Source organism: Danio rerio, chromosome 9 (genome assembly GCF_052040795.2).
Source record: "Danio rerio strain M-AB ecotype USA chromosome 9, GRCz13ab, whole genome shotgun sequence".
Lineage (NCBI taxonomy): Eukaryota > Metazoa > Chordata > Actinopteri > Cypriniformes > Danionidae > Danio > Danio rerio.
Window position 1 is genome coordinate 21,408,840 of NC_141029.1, and position 24,378 is coordinate 21,433,217.

At 38.9% G+C, this 24,378-nt stretch overlaps 1 protein-coding gene across 3 annotated transcripts in view; it reads right to left on the reverse strand.

Moving 5' to 3' along the window:
* tmprss3a (transmembrane serine protease 3a) overlaps positions 1-24,378 on the reverse strand; it is a 56,087-nt gene that overhangs the window by 851 nt on the left and 30,858 nt on the right. For all 3 annotated transcript variants that reach the window (XM_087265721.1, XM_087265720.1, NM_001442784.1), the window contains 7 exon segments: positions 22,982-23,110; positions 10,011-10,057; positions 9,770-9,935; positions 9,525-9,694; positions 9,245-9,340; positions 7,415-7,557; positions 4,298-4,450 (listed from right to left, as the gene is read on the reverse strand). In XM_087265721.1, the coding sequence (XP_087121847.1) occupies positions 4,298-4,450; positions 7,415-7,557; positions 9,245-9,340; positions 9,525-9,694; positions 9,770-9,935; positions 10,011-10,057; positions 22,982-23,110 (904 nt within the window).

Here is a 24,378-nt window from a genome sequence, read left to right on the forward strand (position 1 = left end):
AGAATGTGTTTATGTAACCCCGCCGATTTTACACCACCCAACCCGCTCCGAGCAGGGAGTGAACCGGCTTCCTTCCGCATGAGAGTCGGTTGCTCTAACAAGGTGACTAAAGACCATAACCTTTAATAACTTTCACTAGAGCACGTATAGAGGTCAGAGGAGTGAGTACCTGCACAGTACTTACTAGCTGGCCTCCGTTACATTTACAATAGAAAATACATCATTTTGATTAATGATTTTAAACAGTATTTTGAGGATGGAGAAAATAAATTTAAAATCTAGCAATCACTTAAGGTTTAAAAATATTTGAACTGTTTTGAACTGTTATACCGTGTATAAGCCTATATGTCTGTTGTAACTATACTATTTAGGACACGTTAGGTGTATATTAATTTAGAGCATTTTTATGTGGTCATGTCATTGGCCCATGAACATTTACGACTTATCAAACTATTTCAAAACCGTATCAAGAGGCAATTCCATCATAACTTAATGCTATTAAAACGTGATTATTTATCAATATTTGGCTCTTTTTGGATTCTCGCAAGGTATAGAAATTAATAATGTAAAACAGGCAATACATTGGGATCATTGTTATTGTTTACATTCCTCAAAGTGGTCTTTATGAGTCTGTCTTTAAAACTATTAGATAAAATCAAGAGATTTTTCGGTTCTGACGATGAGGAGGTTCTCAGACAGTGACGTCACGTCTAAACATTTGATGAAGTTCTCATGAAGCGCTATAATTATAACATCACAAAGCCCAGTTCACCACAAACTACTTTCTTGAACACAACATCGAGTTTACTAAACTCAAAAAAACTCTAGTTTTAGGATTTCAATTCAAAAGAGCACAATGGGGATGTGGTGAAATAGGAGACTAACATGGATTGCGTAGGCTAAGCCAGGGTTAAAGGTATTGCATCAGAATTGACCCTTCGCAAAGCCCCGTCCTCCTTAGTTACTGTTGCAACGCCTGTCAAGCTCTCGTGACTGGCACGGCTTTTACAATGTGTATGCGCCGGTGTCAGTCATTGACAGGGATATAATGTCATTTTTGGGGAACAGGTAAGATACCTGAGAAATCCAGACAAAAAAGGACTGCAGTATACTTTACAGGGGTATATTCATTACATAATAGACAACCTGTTCAAGAATAATTCAATCAAAATTGAAGCTAGGTAAGCCTAGCAGCCTCATATGCTGATCATTCAACAGTTTAGCTTTATGCACAGCAGGAGAGGTGAAATTAAAATATAATCTAATAATAACTAATTAAACCATGATTTCTGTATTTTTAGCCAAAAAGCCTGATAGATTAATTGTTTTGCAATGAAACCTAGCATTACTAATCGACGAGGAAACACGCATAGAGAGTGCTTTTAAATAATTCATAGAAAGAGCAGCCAGAATGGAGAAATTGATGGATTTGTGTCGAATATTAGCATCATTGACTCATAACAATGTACAGTAAGTTATCTATAACTCAGTATGTTTGTGTGCTCTTTATAAATGACTGAAAAACAGCAGCTGGTAAAGTATGTTGATCGCAAGTGCTCAGTTTGTGATCACTTCTCTTTTGTTCTGTTGATTTGTGATTTCAAATATTCGTAGCTTAAAATAGATGGAAATATGAAGTTCAGTAAAGTTAGCAACAGATTTGCAGATTCGTATTTGCCGGATCAATAACTCATGTCATTATGGCCTATTCACTATTAGCATGACTAACGTTACTATGACGAGGGCTTAAACGGAGCAGTGCTCATAATATCGAGCGGCCAAAAAGAAAAAGACAGCTGTGAAACGTAATCTGCTTTGTATTTTTGTAGGAAACACAGTTTAGATCTGTTTAGGTTAAGAGGTGCGAGTTATTGCCGTCGGTCTATCACTGAATGTGTCAGGAATATCAAAACAAAACCAACTTAACTCCACTCCTTAAGCATCCCTCACACAGTTTGATCCACGCTGGCATTTCTCCTCTTGTGTTTTTGGTTTTGAAAAGGGAAAAAAATAAATCATCCCGTCCAAACTTTAGGATACCGGGTATCAGTTGTGCACAATTCATAAGCACAACACTTTGGCCTGTTTCCCTCGCAAGCTTGACAGAGCCCCTGCGCGTAGCAATGGTTGCTAAGCCACGATTGGTGGGTGGCGGTTTTTGGGTGTTGCTTAGCGAAGAGTCAGTTCCGCTGTCATTTAATCGCTCTTCACTTTTTACAAACTTCCGTTGAACGCAAAAGAAGATATTGTAAAGAAAGGTAGAAACCATGACTTCCAGAGTGTGTGTTTTCCTATGGTTATGGGTTTTTGGCCTTCTCAATAATATCTTCTATTGTGTTCAACAGACGAAACTAAAACCGGTTTGGAACAACTCAATGAGTAAACCTAAATTTAGATTTTTTGGGTGGACTATCCCATTCACTCCAAGGGGGATTTCCAGAAAGCAGTTCATGTGCAGTCTGCTTATGTGGCACACCCGGATAAGTTCACGGATAGACTATGCAATCGGATCACCTCATCTTTCGCTTACACAGGTAATATGGTATGTAAGATTCCATAGCAACTATTCTCTTACCTGCCCCCAGATTAGTGAGGTGTAGATGTCTGTGTGTTTCTTATAATATTTCTTAACATATTTTATAAGTTCTCAACAAAACACATGGTGGATTATAATTTTTTCTTCCTTTTTTATAACAAAATCCTTTCAATATAGATCCGTTCTGCACTTTTATTATAGAAATATATTTCACTAAAACTAATGTGGAAGCAAAACAGACCAGTTATGTCAAAATATATAAACCTGTACATTATCCTGACTTATTATTCCAATTACTTCATTTAATGGATGATTAGCATAAAAAATACATAACAAATAATAACAGCAAAAGCATATGATATACAAAAAAAGTTCATACTATTTAATTCATATCCTAAATGTTTATTTTTTTAATAACTTTATTTAAAACAAATTTCACAAGTTTATGGTTTACTTCTGGCAAAGTTTTTTTTTTTTTTTTTTTTTTTTACCAGACGGAGAGACATCTGTCGATTAGGTAAGATTTTTATTTAATACATACATTGATGTAAAATGTGTATTAAAAAAAAAATCTGTATATACGAAAGGTTGGTGGTATATTTTGAGTTTTAATATTATTTGATTAGATTTGATTGGTCATTAAGGTAGGTTTGGGCTGGTTTTGACAGACCATTTGGCTAGTTTTGTCCCCAAAACCTGGCAACACTGATGTTAGAAAGTAAATGTCTGGCATGTTGCATTTTAGTGCCTGTTTCCATGGTTGTGGTTTCTGTGTTCAGTTGAGAATGTCTTTTGTGTTCATGGTTATATAGTGAACTAATGTATTGAATGGTTAACAGTTGACTGAACTTATTCCCATGAGTTGTTTTGGAACCAACATAGCTCAAGTAAACAGGTTTAGTGTTAATTAACATAAAATTCAGGGTTGAGCAAATGCCAGGTCAACTGTACTTCAGTAAAACACCCCTAGACACAAACTAGTCATTGTAAGTTTATAAATACCCATGATCATTCTGCTGACCTCCATCTGCAGATGTGTCCAGGTGAGGAACTGTGTGATGCACAAAACTGTATCAAGAGGCAATTCCATCATAAATTAATGCTATCATAACATGATTATTTATCAATATTTTGGATTATTTATAATACTTTTTGGATTCTCGCAAGGTATAGAAATTAATAATGTAAAACAGGCAATACATTGGGATCATTGTTATTGTTTACATTCCTCAAAGTGGTCTTTATGAGTCTGTCTTTGAAACTATTAGATAAAATCAAGAGATTTTTCGGTTCTGACGATGAGGAGGTTCTCAGACAGTGATGTTGTGTCTAAACATTTGATGAAGTTCTCATGAAGTGCTATAATTATGACATCACAAAGCCCAGTTCACCACAAACTACTTTCTTGAACACAACACCGAGTTCACTAAACTCAAAAAAACTCTAGTTTTAGGATTTCAATTCAAAAGAGCACAATGGGAATGTGGTGAAATAGGAGACTGACATGGATTGCGTAGGCTAAGCCAGGGTTAAAGGTATTGCATCAGAATTGACTCTTCGCTAAGCCCCGTCCTCCTTAGTTACTGTTGCTACGCCTGTCAAGCTTTCGTGCCTGGCACGGCTTTTACAATGTGTATGCGCCGGTGTCAGACATAAAGTTCAGGGTTGAGCAAATGCCAAGTCAACTGTACTCCAGTAAAACACCCCTGGACACATTCTAGTCATTGTCAGTTTACAAATACCCATGATCATTCTTCTGACCTCCATCTGCAGATGTATCCAGGTGAGGGACTGTGTGATGCGTGTGTAAACCCCGGGTTTGTTCTTTTCTGCACAGCCTTGACCCCAGCTTGTGGCCCCCACCAATTTCCAGATGGAGGAATCCTCACATGCCAGAGGACCACCGCTATCACCCTATTTCAACAAGATACGGATGTGCTTTAGACACTCCAATTCACTCAACTACACTGTTTAATGTAGACATGTGCACTGGGTTTCCAGGTCCAAGAAAATTTTCCAGACAAATGACATCTGAAAACCCGCCCAAGAGGAATGAAAAGAAGTCCTTACTCTTAATTACGGCAATACCACGAAAGGAAAGTTTGATCACATATTCTATTACGCCAGGGCTGACTAAATTAGAAACATAGGAATAAATAATTAAATATACAAATAAATGAATAAATAAATGTACAGAGTAAAGTAATTACGGTTTTTACATTTAATAACCTTATTTTACATTTATATCCTCTTAACTGTCACACCATATTTTAAGTTCAGAATCAAAATACGTTTAATTATATTTACTTTTTATTTTACTTAATTAGATCTACCAGATGAAATAAACTATCATGTTTTTGAACCATATAACCAATAATATTTACAGCGCTTTGTTAATAAATCTACAGCATGCTGTAGTATTAACTATAGTGAACTGATGAACTGTAATACACACTCTTCACCTGGGTTGGGCAAACTCGGTCCTGGAGGGCCGTTGTCCTGCATAGTTTAACTGCAACACTAATCAAGCACACCTGAACATGCTAATCAGTATCTTCAAGAACACTAGAAATCTATAAGCAGGTGTGTGTGATTAGAGTTGGAGCTAAACTGTGCAGGATACCAGCCCTCCAGGGCCGAGTTTGCCCACCCCTGCTCTACACCGTAAAAAAATATATTGACTCAACTCAAAATTGTAAGGCAGAATTTGCTGCACAGCTTTTTTTTTTGAGTTGACTCAACTTTCATCGCAAGTACTGCGCTTGACTCGATTTAAGTAAACTCACAAATGTCCTGAAGCTGGTTGCCCTTTTTTTTCATTTTTACTACAGTAATCTGTAGTGTATTGTAGTATAATACATGTAGTGAAAGTAATATTGGGCAACTTGTTTATATTACTAAAGACTTACTACAACACAGTAATTCAAGTACTTTAGTATGGGACACAACAAACTATATTATACTATAAATGACAGTTTTTTTTTTTTTTCATGTGGGATTACAGCAGGGCCGCGCACAGGGGTGTGGCCCAGTGGCTAGAGCCACTGCCCCTTTGCTTTCATTGGCTGAGGTGCCCCTGAGGGTCCTGTGAGGGTCTGTGCACGAGCCTGGATTACAGTGCATCCGGAAAGTATTTATAGTGCTAAACGTTTTCCAATGTTTATTTTACAACCTTATTCCAAAATGGTTTAAATTAATATATTTCCTCAATATTCTACACACAATAAAAAGATTTTTTGAAATAGTTGCAAATTTAGAAAAAAAAAATTTTTTATTAAAAATCACATGTACATAAGTATTCACAGCCTTTGTCCTGAAGCTCTAAACTGAGCTCATGTAAATTCTGTTTCCACTGATCACTCTTGAGATGTTTCAGCAGCTTAATTGGAGTTCACCTGTGGTAAATTCAGTTGATTGGACATGGTTTGAAAATGCTGCACCTTTCTATATAAGGTTCCAGGGTTGACAGTGCATGTCAAAGCACAAACCAAGCATAAAGACAAAGGAATTGTCTGTAGACCTCTGAGACAGGAGGCACAAGGCTGGGGAAGGTTACAGAACAATTTCTGCTGCTCTGAAAGTTCCAATGAGCACAGTGAACTCCATCACATGTGAAAGAAAAATGTTTAGAACCACCAGGACTCTTCCTAGAGCTGGCTGGCCATCTATGCTGAGTGATCGGGGGAGAAGGGGCTGAGACAAGGAGGTGATCAATACCCGATGGTCACTCTGTCTGAGCTCCAGCTCCAGACAGAAGCCACTTCCTGCCTGGAATTTGCCAAAAGGCATTTGATGGACTCTCAGACCATAAGAAACAAAATTCTCTGGTCTGATGAAACTAAAATTGAACAATATGAAGTGAATGCCAGGCGTTACGTTTGGAGAAAACTAGGCACCGTCCATCACCAGGCAAATACCATCCCTACAGTGAAGCATGGTGCTGGCAGCATCATGCTGTGGGGATGTTTTTCAGCAGCAGGAACTGGAAGACTAGTCAAGATAGAGGAAAAGATGAATGCAGCAACGTACAGAGACATCCTGAATAAAAGCCTGCTTCAGAGTGCTCTTGACCTCAGAATTGGGTGAAGGTTCTTCTTCCAGCAGGACAATGACCCAAAGCACACCGCCAAAATATCAATGGAGTGGCTTCACAACAACTCAGTAAATGTCCTTGAGTGGCCCAGCCAGAGCCCAGATCTAAATCATATTGAAAATCTCTGGAGTGATCTGAAAATGGCTGTACATCGACACTTTCCATCCAACCTGTTAGAGCATGAGAGGTACTGCGAAGAGAAATGGGCAAAAAATTCAAAAGACAGGTGTGCCAAGCTTGTGGCATCATATTCAAATATAATAATAATAAACTAATAATAAATGAATTTAATCCATTTTGGAATAAGGTTGTAACAAAAAAAGTGAAAAGAGTGAATAAAGCTATAAAAGCTATAAATACTTTCCGAATGCACTGTATATATGCATATTATACATAGTTAATTTATATATAGTTATATATAGTTTTATATATTTATATATAGTTAATCAAGATAACTTCTGGTTTAGACAAACAAACAATTTTAAAAATGTGTAAAATATGTAGGTTATACAGAAAAATGTCCACCTGTAGGACGGTGAGAGTTAAACTGTAGTATTTAATGTATGTTTGCACAGTAATATTGCAATGTTGGCATACATGCTAATGCAAAGTTTACTGAGATAACCTGCTGTTCCTGTTCACACATGGATCAGTAAACGTACACTTATCCAGAATAAAGAGCTTAAATATAATTACATGCACAAATAACGCAGCCCGGATCAATAAATATCTTCTGTATGGACTCCAGTACTGTATATATCAGTCTATGAGATGAGATGATGTACCTGACAGGAGTCTGTTCCTCCATCCAGATAGCCAGCGCAGATCATCCCTGCTGTTAGATAGCCCTGGTAAACCTCCGGCTGACTGCAGGCCTTATTGGAGATCAGAGGGACACTTGCACAGTGCTGAGACACACTTGCATCTCCTAAAACACAGAACACAAAACACATTTGGTGTGTACACCACATATATATGTCAGACCCCACTTTATATTCTTCTTGGGTCAATTATTTAAATCAGAATGATCTTTTTTAGCACAGCGGTTTATGAACTGCATTTTCCACAGCATAAACAGCAGGGCCTTAGTCTGACTGATCTAAAAATACTAAGGCTTGCTTTAGGTGATGGGATGTTATTTTTATTTTCAGCTTTCCATTTGTCATGGTGTAATGATTTGTCTTGCTATTTGAGCCTGCTGGCAGTTGCCATCATTCCAGAAATTTTTTCTCCTCAGCATTTACTCATACTTAGTTATATGAACTTCTTTTTTCTGTCCAACACACAACAAGATATTCTGAAAAATGTTGCAAACAAGTTTGGAACATTTTTTGAGTGAACTATCCCTATAAAGCCATAAAATGTCTGTGTATTCTGCCAATATTTGTTTTAAAATATAAATCCAGAAAGACTAATCATGTATTTCATAGACAACAAGGGCATCCTGAACAGTTAGCATTGAGATTATAAAAAATTAAATGAATTAAAAAGATAAAAATTAGGTTAACATAAGGAAATGTAAAAGATATAAAAGTAAATAAATATATTTATCTAATCAACTATAGATTTATTCAAATATTTTTTTCAAACAAAAATAGAAATGACAAAAGATAACAATTCTTGATAAAATTTACATTAAAAATACAACAGGTTAAAAAAAAACATCTGCTGTTGATTTTATTTTTCCGCAATTGAACACACAACATAGCAATGGCAGCAATTGCATCTGACTGACTTTATGGCACTATATTTAAATGTTTCCAAAATATAAAAAATACAGGTCTGAACTGAACATGGAAAATAATCTCCGGGTAATGGTCTCCAATATTATTAGTATATATAGAATATTAAACCAAGAATGAACTTGCTGTGCTCCGCAAATTTTGCCCACCCATCAGGTGCGGTAATGTAAAAACTAAAGAAATGAATAAATTACTATCAAAGTTATATGGTTGTTAGACTGTTACATTTGGTGTGTGTTGTCAATATGCTTGTGTTTATATAGGCCTCTTGGTGTCTGTGTGTGCGCGCCATTGCATGCAATGTTTGTATATAAATATAGATAATATAACTGCCTTTGAGGATAGTAGGGGTCACTAGTCAGGAACATTTTTTTTTGGAAGTCATGGGCTGAAAAGTTTGGCACTGGCCTGGATAAAACAAACCTAAAGGAAGAAATTCTAAAGAATTTTGGAAAGTAGCAGCCATTAACTCGCAAAGTATTATATGTGTCCACTATGCATTGACATTAAAATCCCATTTCAATTCAGTATTTTTTTTTAATTGTAAATAGTGTTAATCTATAATCAAGTTTTCCATCTTGCATATCTATTTTTGTTGGCTTCTTTTATTCCAGTCCTATGCTATTGATGACCTTTTTTTAATGTCTTGGGCCGTCATATTACATTTCACTGCATATCGTATACTGTGTATGACTGTGTGCATGACTAAAATTTTAGTATGATATTTGAATGGCAACTGGTTTCCAACATTCTTCAAAATATCTTCCTTTTTGTTCAACGGAAGGCAAATAAATTCATAAAACATTACAACCAGCTCATTTTTAAGTGAACTTCTTCTCTTAAGTGAACTTCATTTTAAATCCTCAAACGCACCTCCATCCTCAGTGGCACCCCATCCTGAGATCCAGCACATTTTACCATCCTCAAACTGCTCTCCAAAGTTAGGCAAACAGATAGGCTCCACCATACCTGAGAAACATCCTGATATCAGTCCATCAAACAAGTCATTTGTCAAAGTGAATGCAAAACACGAGATAAGATTGACCGGCCATTTGCATCACAGCTATCAGTTCCTCACACTTGCTGGATTAAAAGAAACGTTACCCCATGTGGTGCTTCAATAGAGTCATTTGCACTTTAAAAAACAAGGTACCATTGAAGGTGAGGGGCTGCGCCAGTTTCATCAGAGCAATATCATGGTCCAGGCCTTTGGGTCTGTAGCGGCTGTGATAAATGATCTTCTCCACGGCGAAAGCCTTTACTGCATTTAGTGGCAGCTCGGTCAATCCCGCATAGACCATCCAATACATAGGATAAGCAATCCTGCATGGAAATCAGACTATGGTCATTTACACATGACTGTGTGAATGGGGATTGATGAGGACGGCATTAACTCACCCGTACACACAGTGGGCAGCAGTGAGGATCCAGCGGGACGTTATGATGGATCCGCCACAGAGGTGCTCATTCTGGAAGTGTAGGCTGACCTGCCAGGGGAACTGACCCTCAGCTGACAGGTTGCCACCAACTATACGAGCGCTGAACTTGGGTCTTGAACCACAAGCTGTGCAGAAATACAAAATATGATTACTGAGACTGAACTGAACATGAACTTACCTTTAGGCAAACATTTGCTTACCTATGCACTTAAGTGCTGTCACCATTCCCAGACTGCACTTAGTTTTACTAGGAAAAGAGATAAGAAAATGTTATGACATAATGTGGTTATTTCTGCCTAAAACAATTTCTGCACCCTCAAAACGAAAATTGAAACCTCTGATTGTTGTGTTGACAAGAGTTAGAAATGACTAATGAAATGAATGCACCATATTCAATTCAGGGGCAGTTCTTGAGGGGTGGCATCTAATCACTCTATCACTAGTTATGTTTCTATTCAAAGATGTAAATTAAGTTTATGCGCAAAACTAAAATACTGCATAACAGATTTGCGAATAATGCAGCCTTTATATCCAATGAATTAAAGAAAACAATATCGTCACTTTCTGAAAAACTTGTGGCAAATATCAAAAAGAAAAAGGGAATTTGCTTTGGTATATAAAGTTACATAAATACGTACTTTTTCTTGTATAATAAATGACTACCTCGGTAGACTCTTTGAGAGCGCAGATGCTCAACACAATTCTGGATGTACTGTAATAATACTGAACCATTGTGATGACGGACTTTGGTTAAGACATTTTCGAATGACTAAAACAGCATTTCAGATGTTCTATAATGTGGTCAGCTGAGTGTCTCATCTATTTCATCATCACATGATCTCTTATAACAAAATCACATACTAAAGTTTTTCTGGTAAAAGTGTTTCCATCATAGTTTATGTGCATTTTTTTTTCTTATCAGTTAAAACGTTTATCCTACTTAGTTGTGTGCATTGTAATGCACACTTTCAGAATGTGTGTGCAGAATGTATGTGCATTTTTATGTGATAATCCAAAATGTGCATAAAATATGTGAATGGAAACATGGCTACTGATAATTTTGCACTGTCAGCTCAATTTATGTTTGGACAACATGATAGAATTGTGTGGAACCCCAAAATTTGCTTTACAGTGTACACAACAAGACTGGTTACAATTTATAGATCAAATAAATATTTAACAAAAGATTCTTTAAGAAAAAAGTTTTTTTTTAATTATGAGATTGATAAAAAAACAACTTGTAAAAATGATGTTTATTTCTGTGCTGTTCTATAATCCACTACTGTACAACTAGGGGTCCCAAGAACTCCCACAAAAAGAACTATAGCATTACTTCAAATAACTTTGACCGCAATGCTTGTTTTCTGCTTTTTTAAACCATATGCACATGAAAAAGGACATTGTGTGTTCATTTTGTGTTCCACATAAAGAAAAAACTCAAATTGCTTTCCTATTATTATTATTGTTATAGATGAGTAAAGATGGGATGAGATAGATGGGACTGTGGTCTTTTTACCTGCAAAGTAAGTCTACAAAATAATAATGATGTTTGACTTAGAGATTTCTTAGGATCATATTAATCTGCAGTGGATTATTTGAAAAAACGAAGGTAAATGAAAAGCTTAGATGTGAAAGCATCACATTCAAAGACTCTGAAAGGGGAAATTGAAAACAGAACAAAGTAAAAAGCAAAAACCTCTTAAAGTGCCCCAAGCAAGGCAAACACAGCTTTTCATCTGTGCATTATAGCAAAAGCAGTAATATGACTTGCAGTGAAAAGAAGACAAAACTTGTTTCCCAAGGACTTTGACTTTCCGCATGACAAAGTGAAATGAAAAAGGACCTGAATGATCAAATTTCCCAACAACATTTTCAGGTAGATGGCACAGACATTGTTCATTCTTGATAGCATCACAGCAGGGTGTATTACATTACATAGTATTTAATGGCAGTTTCACTGAAGTCACAGTATTAAAAATCAAATAACACCTTATGAGATCATAAGAATAAATGAGATTGCTTTTAAATCCCTAAAGAAAAACAATAGGATTAAAGCTTCGGTTATTTGGAGGTAAATACAGATCTTTTTGTCTGTGTAGTGCCAACATGCATTCTCATATTTTGTAAATAATCCTGAAAGACTTGATTTGCTGGATCTGGTTTGGTTAATTATGGTTTGAGTTAAACTAGAGAGGGTGGGAGTTAAAGGATTAAAACGAATTCCAAAAAAATGGCTTCAGTTGGATTCAGTTGCCTTTCATCACAATATACTCTTGAGCTCCATCACTTTCTGTTTGAGTTGTGACAGTTCCATAGAAATGCATACAAGGTTGCACACACTGTACTATCTGATACTTTTTTTATTCCTTTGGCTTAGTCCCTTTATTAATCAGGGGTCGCCACAGCGGAATAAACTGCCAACTTTTCCAGCATATGTTTTATACAGCGGATGGCCTTCCAGCTGCAACCCAGTACTGCGAAACATCTATACACACTCATTCACACACAAACTCATTAATCCATTTTCTTTTCGGCTTAGTCCCTTTATCAATCTGGGGTCGCCACAGTGGAATGAACCGCCAACTTGCTGAGGCTCGAACCAGCGACCTTCTAGCTGTGGGGCTACAGCACTACCTATCAATGCAAATCTTGAGATTTTTTGGGGGCAACTTAATTGTTTATTGTTCAATCCACTTACATTTGTTATGTTAACTTAATCTATTTGTGGTGGGAAATCATGAATAAATTGTGTGGAAATGCTTTTTTACAGTGTGGTGTAAAATTTGGAAAATTTACCAATGCAAAACCAATGTTTAAAGGTAAGCTGATATGATGTTAAAGGGTCACGAAACACCAAAACACATTTTTTGAGCATATATGTGTCATATATGTGTCCCACACTGCTAAAAACACTATTAGGACACCTATATTTCACTAAAAAGTGAAAATTTGTTGTTTTTACGTTATTTCGAGCAAATTCGTACTTCCGGTTTGAAACTAGTTTTTGAAGCTGCGTCACGGTCATGAGATCTTAGCGTGTATTCTAGCTTGTAGACTGGATGTCTGTACCTGGGAGTCCCGTATTACGTCTCTGAGTGTGTTGCATTGATTCATGAGTATGGCTTGGTTCAAACCAATCAGCGTGCTCTATTAAGTATGCCCTGCAACTACATTAATATGCATGCTAGCTTTCTTAGACTGAACCTGAAACAGTGTTCAGATAGCAGAGAGACGGCACACGTCGTGTTGCCAAAAAAAGTGGGAAAAGAATAAGAAATGTTTGGAGATACGGGTCGTCAGTGTTGCTTTTATAATGTGCTGCAGGAAAGCTTTTGTTTTCATCTTCTCTCTATGAGAGCGCTGCTGGACTCGCGTGTGGATCCGTGCACGCGACGCGCGGCAGAAATACGTTTGTTTGGAACATTTTTTACTCGAGAGCATTTCTCATATGAAAATTGTGAAATGCGGATTTGCCACTCGTCTCCTTTAAAAAAAGACGAAGCTTTAGTATGTGCTGATTGTCCTGTCTACAGATTTGGTAAATGTGTGCGATCAGTGCCCTTTCTTTGTTCTCACGTGAACACTGTAAGCAAACTATTGCCGACCGTCGTGTTTAATTTTTGCCGCATTTTGTGACAGGATAGTCTACACACACGGCTTTCTGACCTACTGAGTGCTTCTGAGTTACAGAGAAACGCAGAGGTTTTTTTCTCATATACGACGTGCAGTATCAAACATTTCACCATCATTAAACACACTGTCTATCTCCCCTGCGTGTGTGTTTGTTTTTCCTTGGTCCACAGCGCGAGCCCAAATGGCAACTCCCATTTTTATTCAAACCCTTTCCATTTTCCCTCTCCCGACATTCCCACCCAGAATTAAATACACTCACTTTCCTGACTTTTCCAAACTACAGGTGTGAAACATCCTGCTGAAACAGGAGGTTTCATGGCTCTTTAAGCCTTAACTGACTTAATGAGAATGATGTTTTTTAATGAAATCCCTTTATATTTTACTTCACACCTTTCCTCCATTGATTGACGTCCATTCAGAATGCAAATTTGATGCCCCTGGTATAAATGAAAAGTTGAATCGGATCTTCTCTCAGGACCTGAAGTGGGACACTCACATTGACTTCATTGTCAAAAAAGCTCAACAGAAGCTGTACTTCCTTCATCAGCTGGAGAAGTTCAACCTTCCAAAGGAGCTGCTGAAAGGGTTCTACACTTCCATCACTGAATCAGTCCTCCCCTGCAGAAAAATCCATCTTAAACCAGCCTAGGCTGGTTGGCTGGTTTTAGCTGGTTGACCAGTCTGGTTTTAGAGGGGTTTTGGCCATTTCCAGGCTGGTTTCCAGTCATTTCCAGTCTGGTCTTAGCTGGTCAGGCTGGAAAAGGACCAGCTAAATCCAGCTAAAACCAGCTTCACGAGCCTGGTTTAAGCTGGACATAGCTGGTTTTGGCTGGACTCCTAGCCTTTCTAGGCTGATCAAGCTGGTTTTAGCTGGTCATCTCCCAGCCTGACCAGCTAAGACCAGCCTGGAAATGGCTGGAAACCAGCCTGGAAATGGCCAAAACCCCTCTAAAACCAGGCTGGTCAACCAGCTAAAACCAGCCAACCAGCCTAGGCTGGTTTAAGCTGGATTTTTCTGTAGGGTCTGAACTTCAATAACTGTCTGGTTTAGTTTAGCTACCAAATCTGACCTCGGAAGGCTATGTTTTATAGTTCAGACTGCTGAGCAAATCACTGGTAAAACCCTCCCTACTCTGCAAGAACTTTACTTTTCCAGAGCGAGCAGAAGGGCTGCCAAAATCACTCTAGACCCCTCACACCCAGCACACTGCTTCTTTGAACTTTTACCCTCTGGTCGATGCTACAGAGCACTGCGCACCAGAACATCCCAACACAGAAACAGTTGCTTCCCTCAAGCAATCCATCTCATAAATGTGAAACAAAACATCACTTTTTATACACATATACACTTATTTACCTAACAACATACTTAACATGCCGATTTGCACATAACATCGGCACATATAACATTGCATATAGTAATATACCTGTACATACACTTGTCAGTTTGTATATTTGCATTCACTACTTCTGTTTCTAAAATATATTTATTATCTTTTTTTTTTGTCCTGTCTCTGCAATTCTGTTGCACTGTTGAAGCTCTGTCATGAAAATAAATTTCTCATTTGTGCGAACATACCTCACGATAAAGCTCTTTCTGATTCTTTGTTGTTGTCACCACACTTTTTACACATTTACTCTTAGAGCTCATGGTGACCATACTGAACTTTATTACAGTAGATAATTAAAGGGATAGTTCACCCAAAAACTGGAAATTCAGTCATCATTTACTCTCTCTTTACTCGTTGCAAACCTGTTTGAGTTTCTTTGTTCTGTTGAAAACTACAGAAAATAACCATTGACATCCATTTGTGCGAAAACAAATACTATGATGAAAGTGAGTACATAATGAAAGAATTTGTGTTTAGTGTGAACTATACCTTTAAATTTCATAGTATTTGTTTTACTAACTGTTAATGTCAGTGGTTACGGGTTTGTAGCTTTCTTTAAAACATCTTTTGTGTTCAAGTGAAGAAAGAAACTCAGAGATTATAACCACTTGAGGGGGAGTAAATAGTGATTCCTTTTAAGATAGCACAGCATTTGAATAGCATAGTGTGAGTACGCTGTAAGTCCTCCAGGGATGTTTCTATAAAAAAATGAAATTAGTTGTGATTAAGTCACACGATTGTGTTGTACCTAATTTTGATAAATTACAAGTAAATACAGCAGCGTTTAATGACTCTGCTAATAGAAAATAAGGACCAAAGGTTTTGCATCAGTTGTGTTTTGTCACTGATGAATAATTTTCTATTATAGATTTAGTTATGTTTTTTACTGACATGCCCACAACTCTAAAACTTGTAATAGCAGCCTAGCGTTCACATGCATTCAACTCTAAAACATCTGACATGGCTTGAAAGCACCATTACACATTACATGATTTTAGTAAGAATCACTGTTTAAGTTCCTTTATGTTTTCAGTCCAAGAAGATAGTGAATGACACTTTTTTGAAACTGGAGTCATATTACCCATCAGAGGTAACCTCAGTGTGTGTCTTAGACACTTTTGGGAGTTCCCTAGATGACCAATCACACTGAAGAGTAATAGAATGGGCCAATGAAGGCTTATGAGATGGCAGAGCACAGCTCCGCAGATTCTGGTGATTAATTATTATCAGAGTTTATAACCTGCGCATACTGAGATTGCATTTAGACTTATTGTTTCAGACAGCCTCATTGTCTTACTGGCATTTTCCTGTCTATTGGGCATTTCGTTAGATGCCTAAAATAGCAGATTTCTTTGAGAGCAGATTTCCCTAAAAGAACAACACGACAGAGCAGCAAATCTTTTTAAAGAAGTCATTGCGACTGTGTGTTTCTGGGTGTGGTGGTTTCCTCTCTCACACAATGATGGGCACAAGTATTGCATCACATGCTTGGGGGTCCAGCATGTAGTTGCGGTGCTCATGGACCATAAGTCAGTTAAAACTTGGGCAGGCCTGAGGATTATAGTTACAGCTAACCCGAGGCTTTCAGGCCCATAGACCCCTCACTCCTCCACACTCCTCCACGGCTGTCATGTTTTGATGACAGTTCAGATTCGCTTCCTCCCTCCGGTGTGGTAAGTAAGGTCTCGAAGCAGGAATCAGATATGATAGCTGTGTTTTCCTGGCCAGTTTCAGTGGTAGGTCTGGAGGTAACTTCACCACCAGCCTCTTTGAGTCTCCAAGGCTTCCTCTGCCTTGCCTGCTATGGCCAACCTACCAGCGCTACCAAACGCAGGCACTGGCCGAGCTGCACAAGAGTGGTTCCTCCCCAGGCCTTATGCATGAGCTCCGCACGGTGACCGACTATGCTCCTATGACCACCAAGTTGGCCGTCTGTGCCATGGGAAGGACGATGGTCACATTAGTGGCCCAGCAACACCACTTCTGGTTGAACCTGGCCGATATGTACAATGGTAACAAAGCTCACTTTTTCATATGCCAGGCCAGCCTATTCAGCAACACCATCTGGGACATTACCCAGGAGTTTTTGGCAGTGAGAGAGCAGTCGAGTGCAATTGGAGAGGTCATCTTCCGGTGGGCTCCTAAATCTGCTCCTCCTCCGGTCTCATTCTTTTCGACAGCTCCTTGCTAAGAGCGTCCACCTGCGGCTTCAATATCTGCTCCAGCTCTGCAGCTCGTTCCACCAGCTAAGTGGCAGTACGAAGCCCCTCGCAGGCAGCAGATGCCCCCGCCCCAGGGTGCTGTTAAGTCTGGTAAACGGACCATAAAGCGCCCATCAGACAGGCTCCCCGGAGAGACCGGGACCTGCTCTTTCCCTGGTGTGAGGCTGGGAAACATTTCACAGCATCAAGCTGCTGGCTTAATAACTGGTGGCACCCACATTTTCAAAAAAAAGAGCAGAATTTCCTCTCTCCGGGTGTGCAAGCCAGAGTACTGCCAGTCTGGAATGCGTTGCCTTCTAGCTCTCAGCGCCGGTGCATTTTGCTACATGCTACAAGAGTGCCAGAAGACAGGCTCCTTTTTCTAACTCCTCCAGCCACCTCGTTTGATCCAGGGAGGGAGGTTAGAGACCCTTTATTATGTTCAGCTCTTCCCCTGGACATGCCACTTCCCCAGTTGAGCATTTCCATTCCCATCGTGTGGGCCCTGCCAGCCTGATTTACACAGCCTGGCCTGTCAAAGTAGCTCATTCAAGCAATTAGACTATGGAGCTATGTGATTCAGTTCACCAAATGGGCGTGTATTTCAGAAAGGTCTATTTTGTGTCCGCCCCTGTCGTTCTTGAGGAGATTGCTGTCCTCCGGGCAAAGGATGCAATCAAGCTGGTCCCTCCAGCTGAGATGAATAGCGGGCTCTATTGAGCTGGACTCAATCTCCATGACTCTTTGGTAAGGTGCCGAGATAATGCTAATCTGTTTGAAACAGATCGATGGGAAAACAGTGGTATTACTGAAACAACACAGAGGCTCCTGGGACATATGGCATCCACATCGCTGCTTGAATGGCTTCATATGAGACCAATTCAACACTGGCTTCATGAACGAGTCTTCAGATGGGCATGGCATACGGGTGCGCACCGGGTGACCATCACTCTTCTGTGTTGCTGCACGCTCAGTCCTTGGACAGACCTTGCTTTTCTACAAGCTGGATTGTCCTTAGAACAATTGACCAAGCATGTTGCCATCACAGATGTTTCCAGTACGGGCTGGGGGGTTAATTGCAAAGAGCATGTAGCTGCAGGTTTGTAGACTAGATCCCAACTGCATTGGCATATCAATTGTCTGGAGCTGTTGACAGTGTTTTAACCAGTGCTGGAGGGACAACAGCACGGCAATGGTAGCTTTTGTTCCTGGGAGAATGGAGACTCCACCCCAGTGCGGTCCAGCTGATATGGGAGCGCTTCAAGTAAGCCCAGGTTGACCTGTTTTCTTCTTATGAAAACACCCATTGGCAGCTGTTTTATTCACAATCCGAGGCCCTTCTTGGCACGGATCCACTAGCTCACAGCTGATACCCCCCCCCCCCCCTCTGTGCAAGGTCATGGAGGATTAAGGCCCTGTTACACTAATGCATTTTAGTTTGAAAACGCCTACGTTTTGCTACGGTTATGCCATCTGTTCACCCTACGCCGGAGTTTTCGAGTGCCGAAAACGGAGCGTTTTGGAAACGCTGAAGAGTCCGTCTTCATTCTAAAATTCTGCTACTTTGTCTCAGTGTGGATGGGAGAAAACAGAGACATCTGAAAATGGAGGCAGGGCTGCCGACATTCGCCTCTCTAATTGGGGTTTTTTCCTCAATATTAAGTAGCCTACACACACAGTTCAGTCCTGCATCCTCTCCTTGCAAGTTCAGACTTTGCAAGTTTGATATGGAAAACAAACTCACGAGGACATGTCAGGTAAATCTTCAAAGGGAACATGTACTTTATAACCGTATTCACTTCATCCTGGCTACGTTGTTTTACTATATCTTAATAGTAAATTCAAAACATGATATGAGAAACTGCTATTTTCATTTTGATAATAACAACTTAACAGACAGCTGAAATGTTGAGGCGTTGTGCAGCATATATGAGTGTAATCTTCACTGTAGGAGTATTCATAACAAAACAGAGTCTATAACATTACTGCCTCCTTTAATTTTCAGTGAAAATATGAAACATACCCTCTCTTTTGCTGAATATCAGTTTTAATAATCAATAATGGCCATAACACTATGACGTACAATAAGTTTATACATTAAAGGAAATAAAGGCAAACAATCAGTCAATATACAGAATGTACGTGGTTCCATTAATTATTAACTTGTCTTTGCGCTTAGCCAAAACACATTACCCGAGAACAAGTAATAGATTCAAGTGACCAAAGTCAGAGAATATGTTGTTAGACGAATTAAATATCACATTTATCAAATATAGTGAGATTAGATCCAGCGGGAGATCCTTTATGAACACTCCGAGAACAGCTCTCCTCTGGGTAGACAAAAGAGGCAGATCCAGCCCTCTTTATGCTATGTCACTTTCATACTCTGTGCTTTTACTGTATGTGGACCACAATGTTAAGATAAAATCTTGTGGACCGCACATAAGATCTTCTGAGCAGCTCTTTGTCTGTTATGGGGGTTGGCAGAAGGGATGTGCCGCATCTAAACAGAGGTTTGCCCACTGGACAGTTGATGCCATCACTCTCGCTTATCAGTGCCAGGCCGAGCCTTGTTCTCCGGGAATAAGAGCACACTCGACAAGGTGTATTGCCTTCTCTTGGGGGTTAGCATGCGGCGCCTCTTTAACAGACATCTGTAGAGCTGCAGGCTGGGTGACACCTAATACATTTGCGAGATTTTATAATCTTCAAGTGAAGTTGGTTTCCTCCTAGTAACACCAGTCAATCAGGAGGATGCTAAAGCTCGGTGTCAAAATGCTTGCCGTACCACTTTCCCTAACCCGGAGATACATGCACTTTTTTTTGCTCTGCTTGGCGAGTTCCCCCCCTGGTGAACCCTAGAGAGTTCCTCAGAGGCCCCCCGCACCCGACTTGGCAAAGGAGCCATGTGCCTGGCCCAGTGCTATGTCCGGCTTGGTCTACACGCATGCTGGGAATCGATGCCAGTTATGCAAAATCCCAAGTGATGAACCCATATGCATCATTTAGCCACGGAGTGTTCACACTCTGCTTAGCAAGGATAAACTCCGTCTCTGTAAAGAATGCTGTGCTTTTTTCTCGCTGTGACTTTCAAATGTCACTTGTGAATTCTGCAATCCACTGAAAATGGCTTTAGGTATTTAGATATTTTCTTTAGGAGGTTTATTAAAATAACTCTTCTAAGGTGTTTTGGTGTACAGTAAGCAGGTTTTGCTTTTATCGATCAAGATTCAGTGTTTAGCAGATGTTAAGTCAACCCAGCTTTCTGGAATACCCTCCTGGCCCATAATAACACTGCAACAAAGAATGAATAAAGTCGAGCTGCCTTCTTGTTATCTAAAACCCAAGATTGTAAAACTAAGTAAAGCTAAAAGTTAACTAGCTAGCCAGTTTATCCAATATCATGGTATGGGCCCCAGGAGTGTCAGGTTAAAAGCAAAGGTGGAACCAAATGCAGAATGGCCTGGAGAAAAAGTAAATTTACTACAGGTAAAAAAAACAAAACAGGAGAAAAGTCCGCACAATAGGGTTTGACAGAAACAGGAGAACAGGCAGTTCAGGGATGAGGTCACTCAAGGCTTGTGGTAACACTGAAATCACCAGAAACTAAAAGTAAAGGATTAAAGAAACCTGCTTAGAAAGCAAGACAAGAACCAACACATACATATAAAAACAAGACAACAGTAGAAACAAGAAAAACAGTATGAAAGCAAAAACCTGCTAAACAAAGTCTAGAGAGAAAAAAAACAAAAACGAAAAAATCCTAGAAACAGTTAACTGGTGCTAATATACACAAAATGGCAAAACAAAAGACTACAACCTTGCTGTAGCTAAAAAAATAAAAAATGATTAAATAAAAAAAGGTTAAGCAACTAGAATAAGATCTAAGACTAAAGAACTAAGACTAAGGGCCCTATCATACACCTGGCACAATGCGGCACAAGGCGCAATTCTTGTTTCCTAGTTTCAGCTCAATGCAAGTGACGTTTTGCACCACACTGTTTAAATAGCAAATGCATTTGCGCTCATATGTGCACCCATAGGTGTTGTGGTCTAAACAAAAAAGATGTGTGTTAAGATGCATTGTTAGCGCATGGGTATTTTTTGGAATAGACTGCACAATAGACCAGCTGAGAGCAGGTCTAAAGTCCAGCGCAGAGCGCGTTAGTTGTGCGCCTCGCTTAAACATTGCTTAATACACACAGGATGTACAGCAATACGCAAATATCCATTTTAGAAATTAAGAAATAGTTTCGAAACAAATCTTTTCTCTTAAAAAATTAAAGTAATTATGTAGGCTAATGGATGTCCGTGCATACAACACGTTTCTTTATCAACGAAAGAGAGTGAAAGTAAAGAGTGAGGAGGCTCATTCTCTCTTTCTCGCGCTGCAGATGGTCTGTTTAACTCGCTAGTGAATCGCTCAGTTTTTCCACTTACAAAGTCTGCTATGTAAATAGCAAATGCGCTATGGCGCAACACAACAACTCTTAAAGGAAATGGGAGATGAGACTGATTGGTTTATTCCTAAAACACACCTATAATTCATTAAGAGAATAAGCTCAACCCTGTTATACTTTGCCCCGCGGTGCAAAATGGATTTTCAAATTTTTAAAATAGCAAAAAAGTGGATTCCGACACGCCTTCTTTTGCGCCCTGTACTTTGGACTTTACGCCTAGATCATCAAAATAGAGCCCTAAAACTAGATTTAGGCTAGAACTAGTCTAAACACAGAAACAAAACTAGAACAGGACACAAGCTAGAAAAAGAACGAGGTACAGGTGAAAAACTGTAGACAAACCTGGACTAACGAGGAGACAGGACAAAGAGAGCACATGGCCAAAAAAAAACAAAAAAACAAATGAATTCAAACTGCCCTTCCCTAGCTTACTTTGCTCATTCTTGTTCCCTCAGAGGTGCATCATTGATTAAGTTACTAAAGTGTCCACTACTGGTAGAACATATGGATGGGTTTAAGTCACCATCGGTGAACAGCGCTTTCATTTCTAAAGCCAATAGCAGCCCTTTTTGTTGAGCAGGTTGAGACAATGACCAATCATAGGGATGTAAGACCTTGCCTGTCAGTGCTCAAAAAGCAAGCGAGATAATATTCACATTAGTTTATTTGCTATAAATGCTCATGATGTCTTCTGTGCATGTGTTGGAGTTTTGTTTGATACATTCAGAAAGAGTACAAGTTACTGAAGTGTCCACTACTGGCGGAACATATGAATGGGTTTATGTGGAATCCCCGAAACCCTTGAGCACTGTTGTGACGTTACAATCCCGTTGCATTCTGGGACATAGGAGTGGACATATGAAGCTGACTCTCTCTCTCGATCAAAATCGAGGGATCAAGAGTATGTCCATGTAAGCTTCCATTGTTCACTTGGTGAAGTGGAACACACTTTAAAATGGCTGTGGAGGCTCAGGTGAGGGAACAAAGAAGGGAAAGTTTGTCAGTGGATGTCTAAAGGTGGAATAGAATGCACCCACAGACTAGTAAGTTATTTTTTTTCCCTGGTTTTCCACAATTGGCACATTGTGATATGATGTTAGCAATTCATACACAGCTTTCAAACATGAGGAAATCAAGAGAGAAGTGGTAATAGATTATAATTAAAACTAGAAGAGAGCCATTTAAAATCATGAACTGAGTAGGTATGTTCTATATATTATCAATATGAGTGGTATGACAGTTTAATAGTTTTAGTGTGTTTTGGTACACATTTAATTTGGATTTATTTGTTTTAATATGCCACCAATTGTAAGCCGAAAAAGAAAGAAAGAAAGAAAGAAAGAAAGAAAGAAAGAAAGAAAGAAAATAATACAGTTTTCTTTGACACTAAAAGAATTTCCATTGCAATCATTTGTAACAACTTATGTGATGGTTTCTCTTGCTTATTTCCCCAGCAGGCAGCCATTACAAAGAGATAGATTTGTACCTGGAATTAGTTATGTTGTGTATCTTGACTGGTTGCTGAAAACTTGTTTGGTTCAGTCCTATTGATATCAGGTTATTCTGGTAATCCTGCTCAATAAAGGACAGAGGAAGAGCTTTTGACTCCACAAACCTTAAAGAGATGAGAGAAAAGTAAAGTAGCTTTAAAACATGATGTTATAGCATTAGCAATAGCACAGTGGTAGCATGCAATATAGCATAAAGCATTCATGGCCCTGTTTCCATCTGGCATTAATGTGTTGAGATGTGATGTATGGCTGTATCTTCCAAATATAAGGGCCGGCCAAGGACCATATATATATTTTTTAAATTATGTCCAGATATGTAAAACTACGAAATTCAGTTGAGTACGTTTTCACATTGCTGAATATAGTCTGTAAAATTTATGCTTATATATCCAAGGTATGTATAATGTTTTCCATAGATCTATTATTGTCCATTAAGCAGTTTGGTTGAAAGTTGTATTATTCCTTTCCCCCTTACTGCCTGAGTGGCCTAGACACATTTGGAATGTTGTTATGCTGTGAGTTGTGGAATGGAGAGTTACAATGGGTGAAAAGTCTTCTTAAAGTTCTCAGTGGATCTGTGTGACAAAGCCTACGTTTGTCAAGCCTGTGGCCTCAAGGAACTGAATCTGAAACCTTTGATGTAACTGAAATGTTGAATCTGAGCTTCTTTGCTGTTGGCTGTTACATATAGTGTAATAGTTATCGTGTAAGAGTTGACTGATGCCTTTTTTACCAGTAACCATGCAATCGAAAGGTTTGAGTTAATCACTTGTGGAAATGAAAGTTTGTTATGGCAAGTTAAAGGTTTAGCCTGATAGTCCTATGTCTCACAGCAAACTACCTGCAAAATACAGTCCATCAAAGCCTCTTGATGCAGATGACCAGGAAAAACATTACTACAATACATCTTTGGTCATTTATCCCTCCTACACCTTTAAGTGGTCTAAATGTATATAAATATATTTAAACATATTGCACCTTCAAAGGGATAGTTAAAGGGATAAAAATGACTCTCCCTTGAATTTTTCCAAATCAAAGACCTTTAGTGATCTTCAGGATACAAATTAAGATAATTTGGGTGCTCCCTGAGCTTTTATAGACCACAATGATCCTGACTCGTTCTAGCAAAAATGTTCCAAAAACATAGTTAAAATAGTCTATAGGGCTGTTTACACTTGGTCACTACATGTGTTTTTTTCTGATAGGATAGCTATCATGATATGGGCATGTTTAAATGCCCAACAAAACGCATTCGAGATGGATATAAGCACTCAGACCACTTCGGGATGTGGTTAAAACCATATATTGTTTTTATATGTCCTCAATATGCATAAAACAAAACATGATTATGTTAAAAATGAATAATGAATGC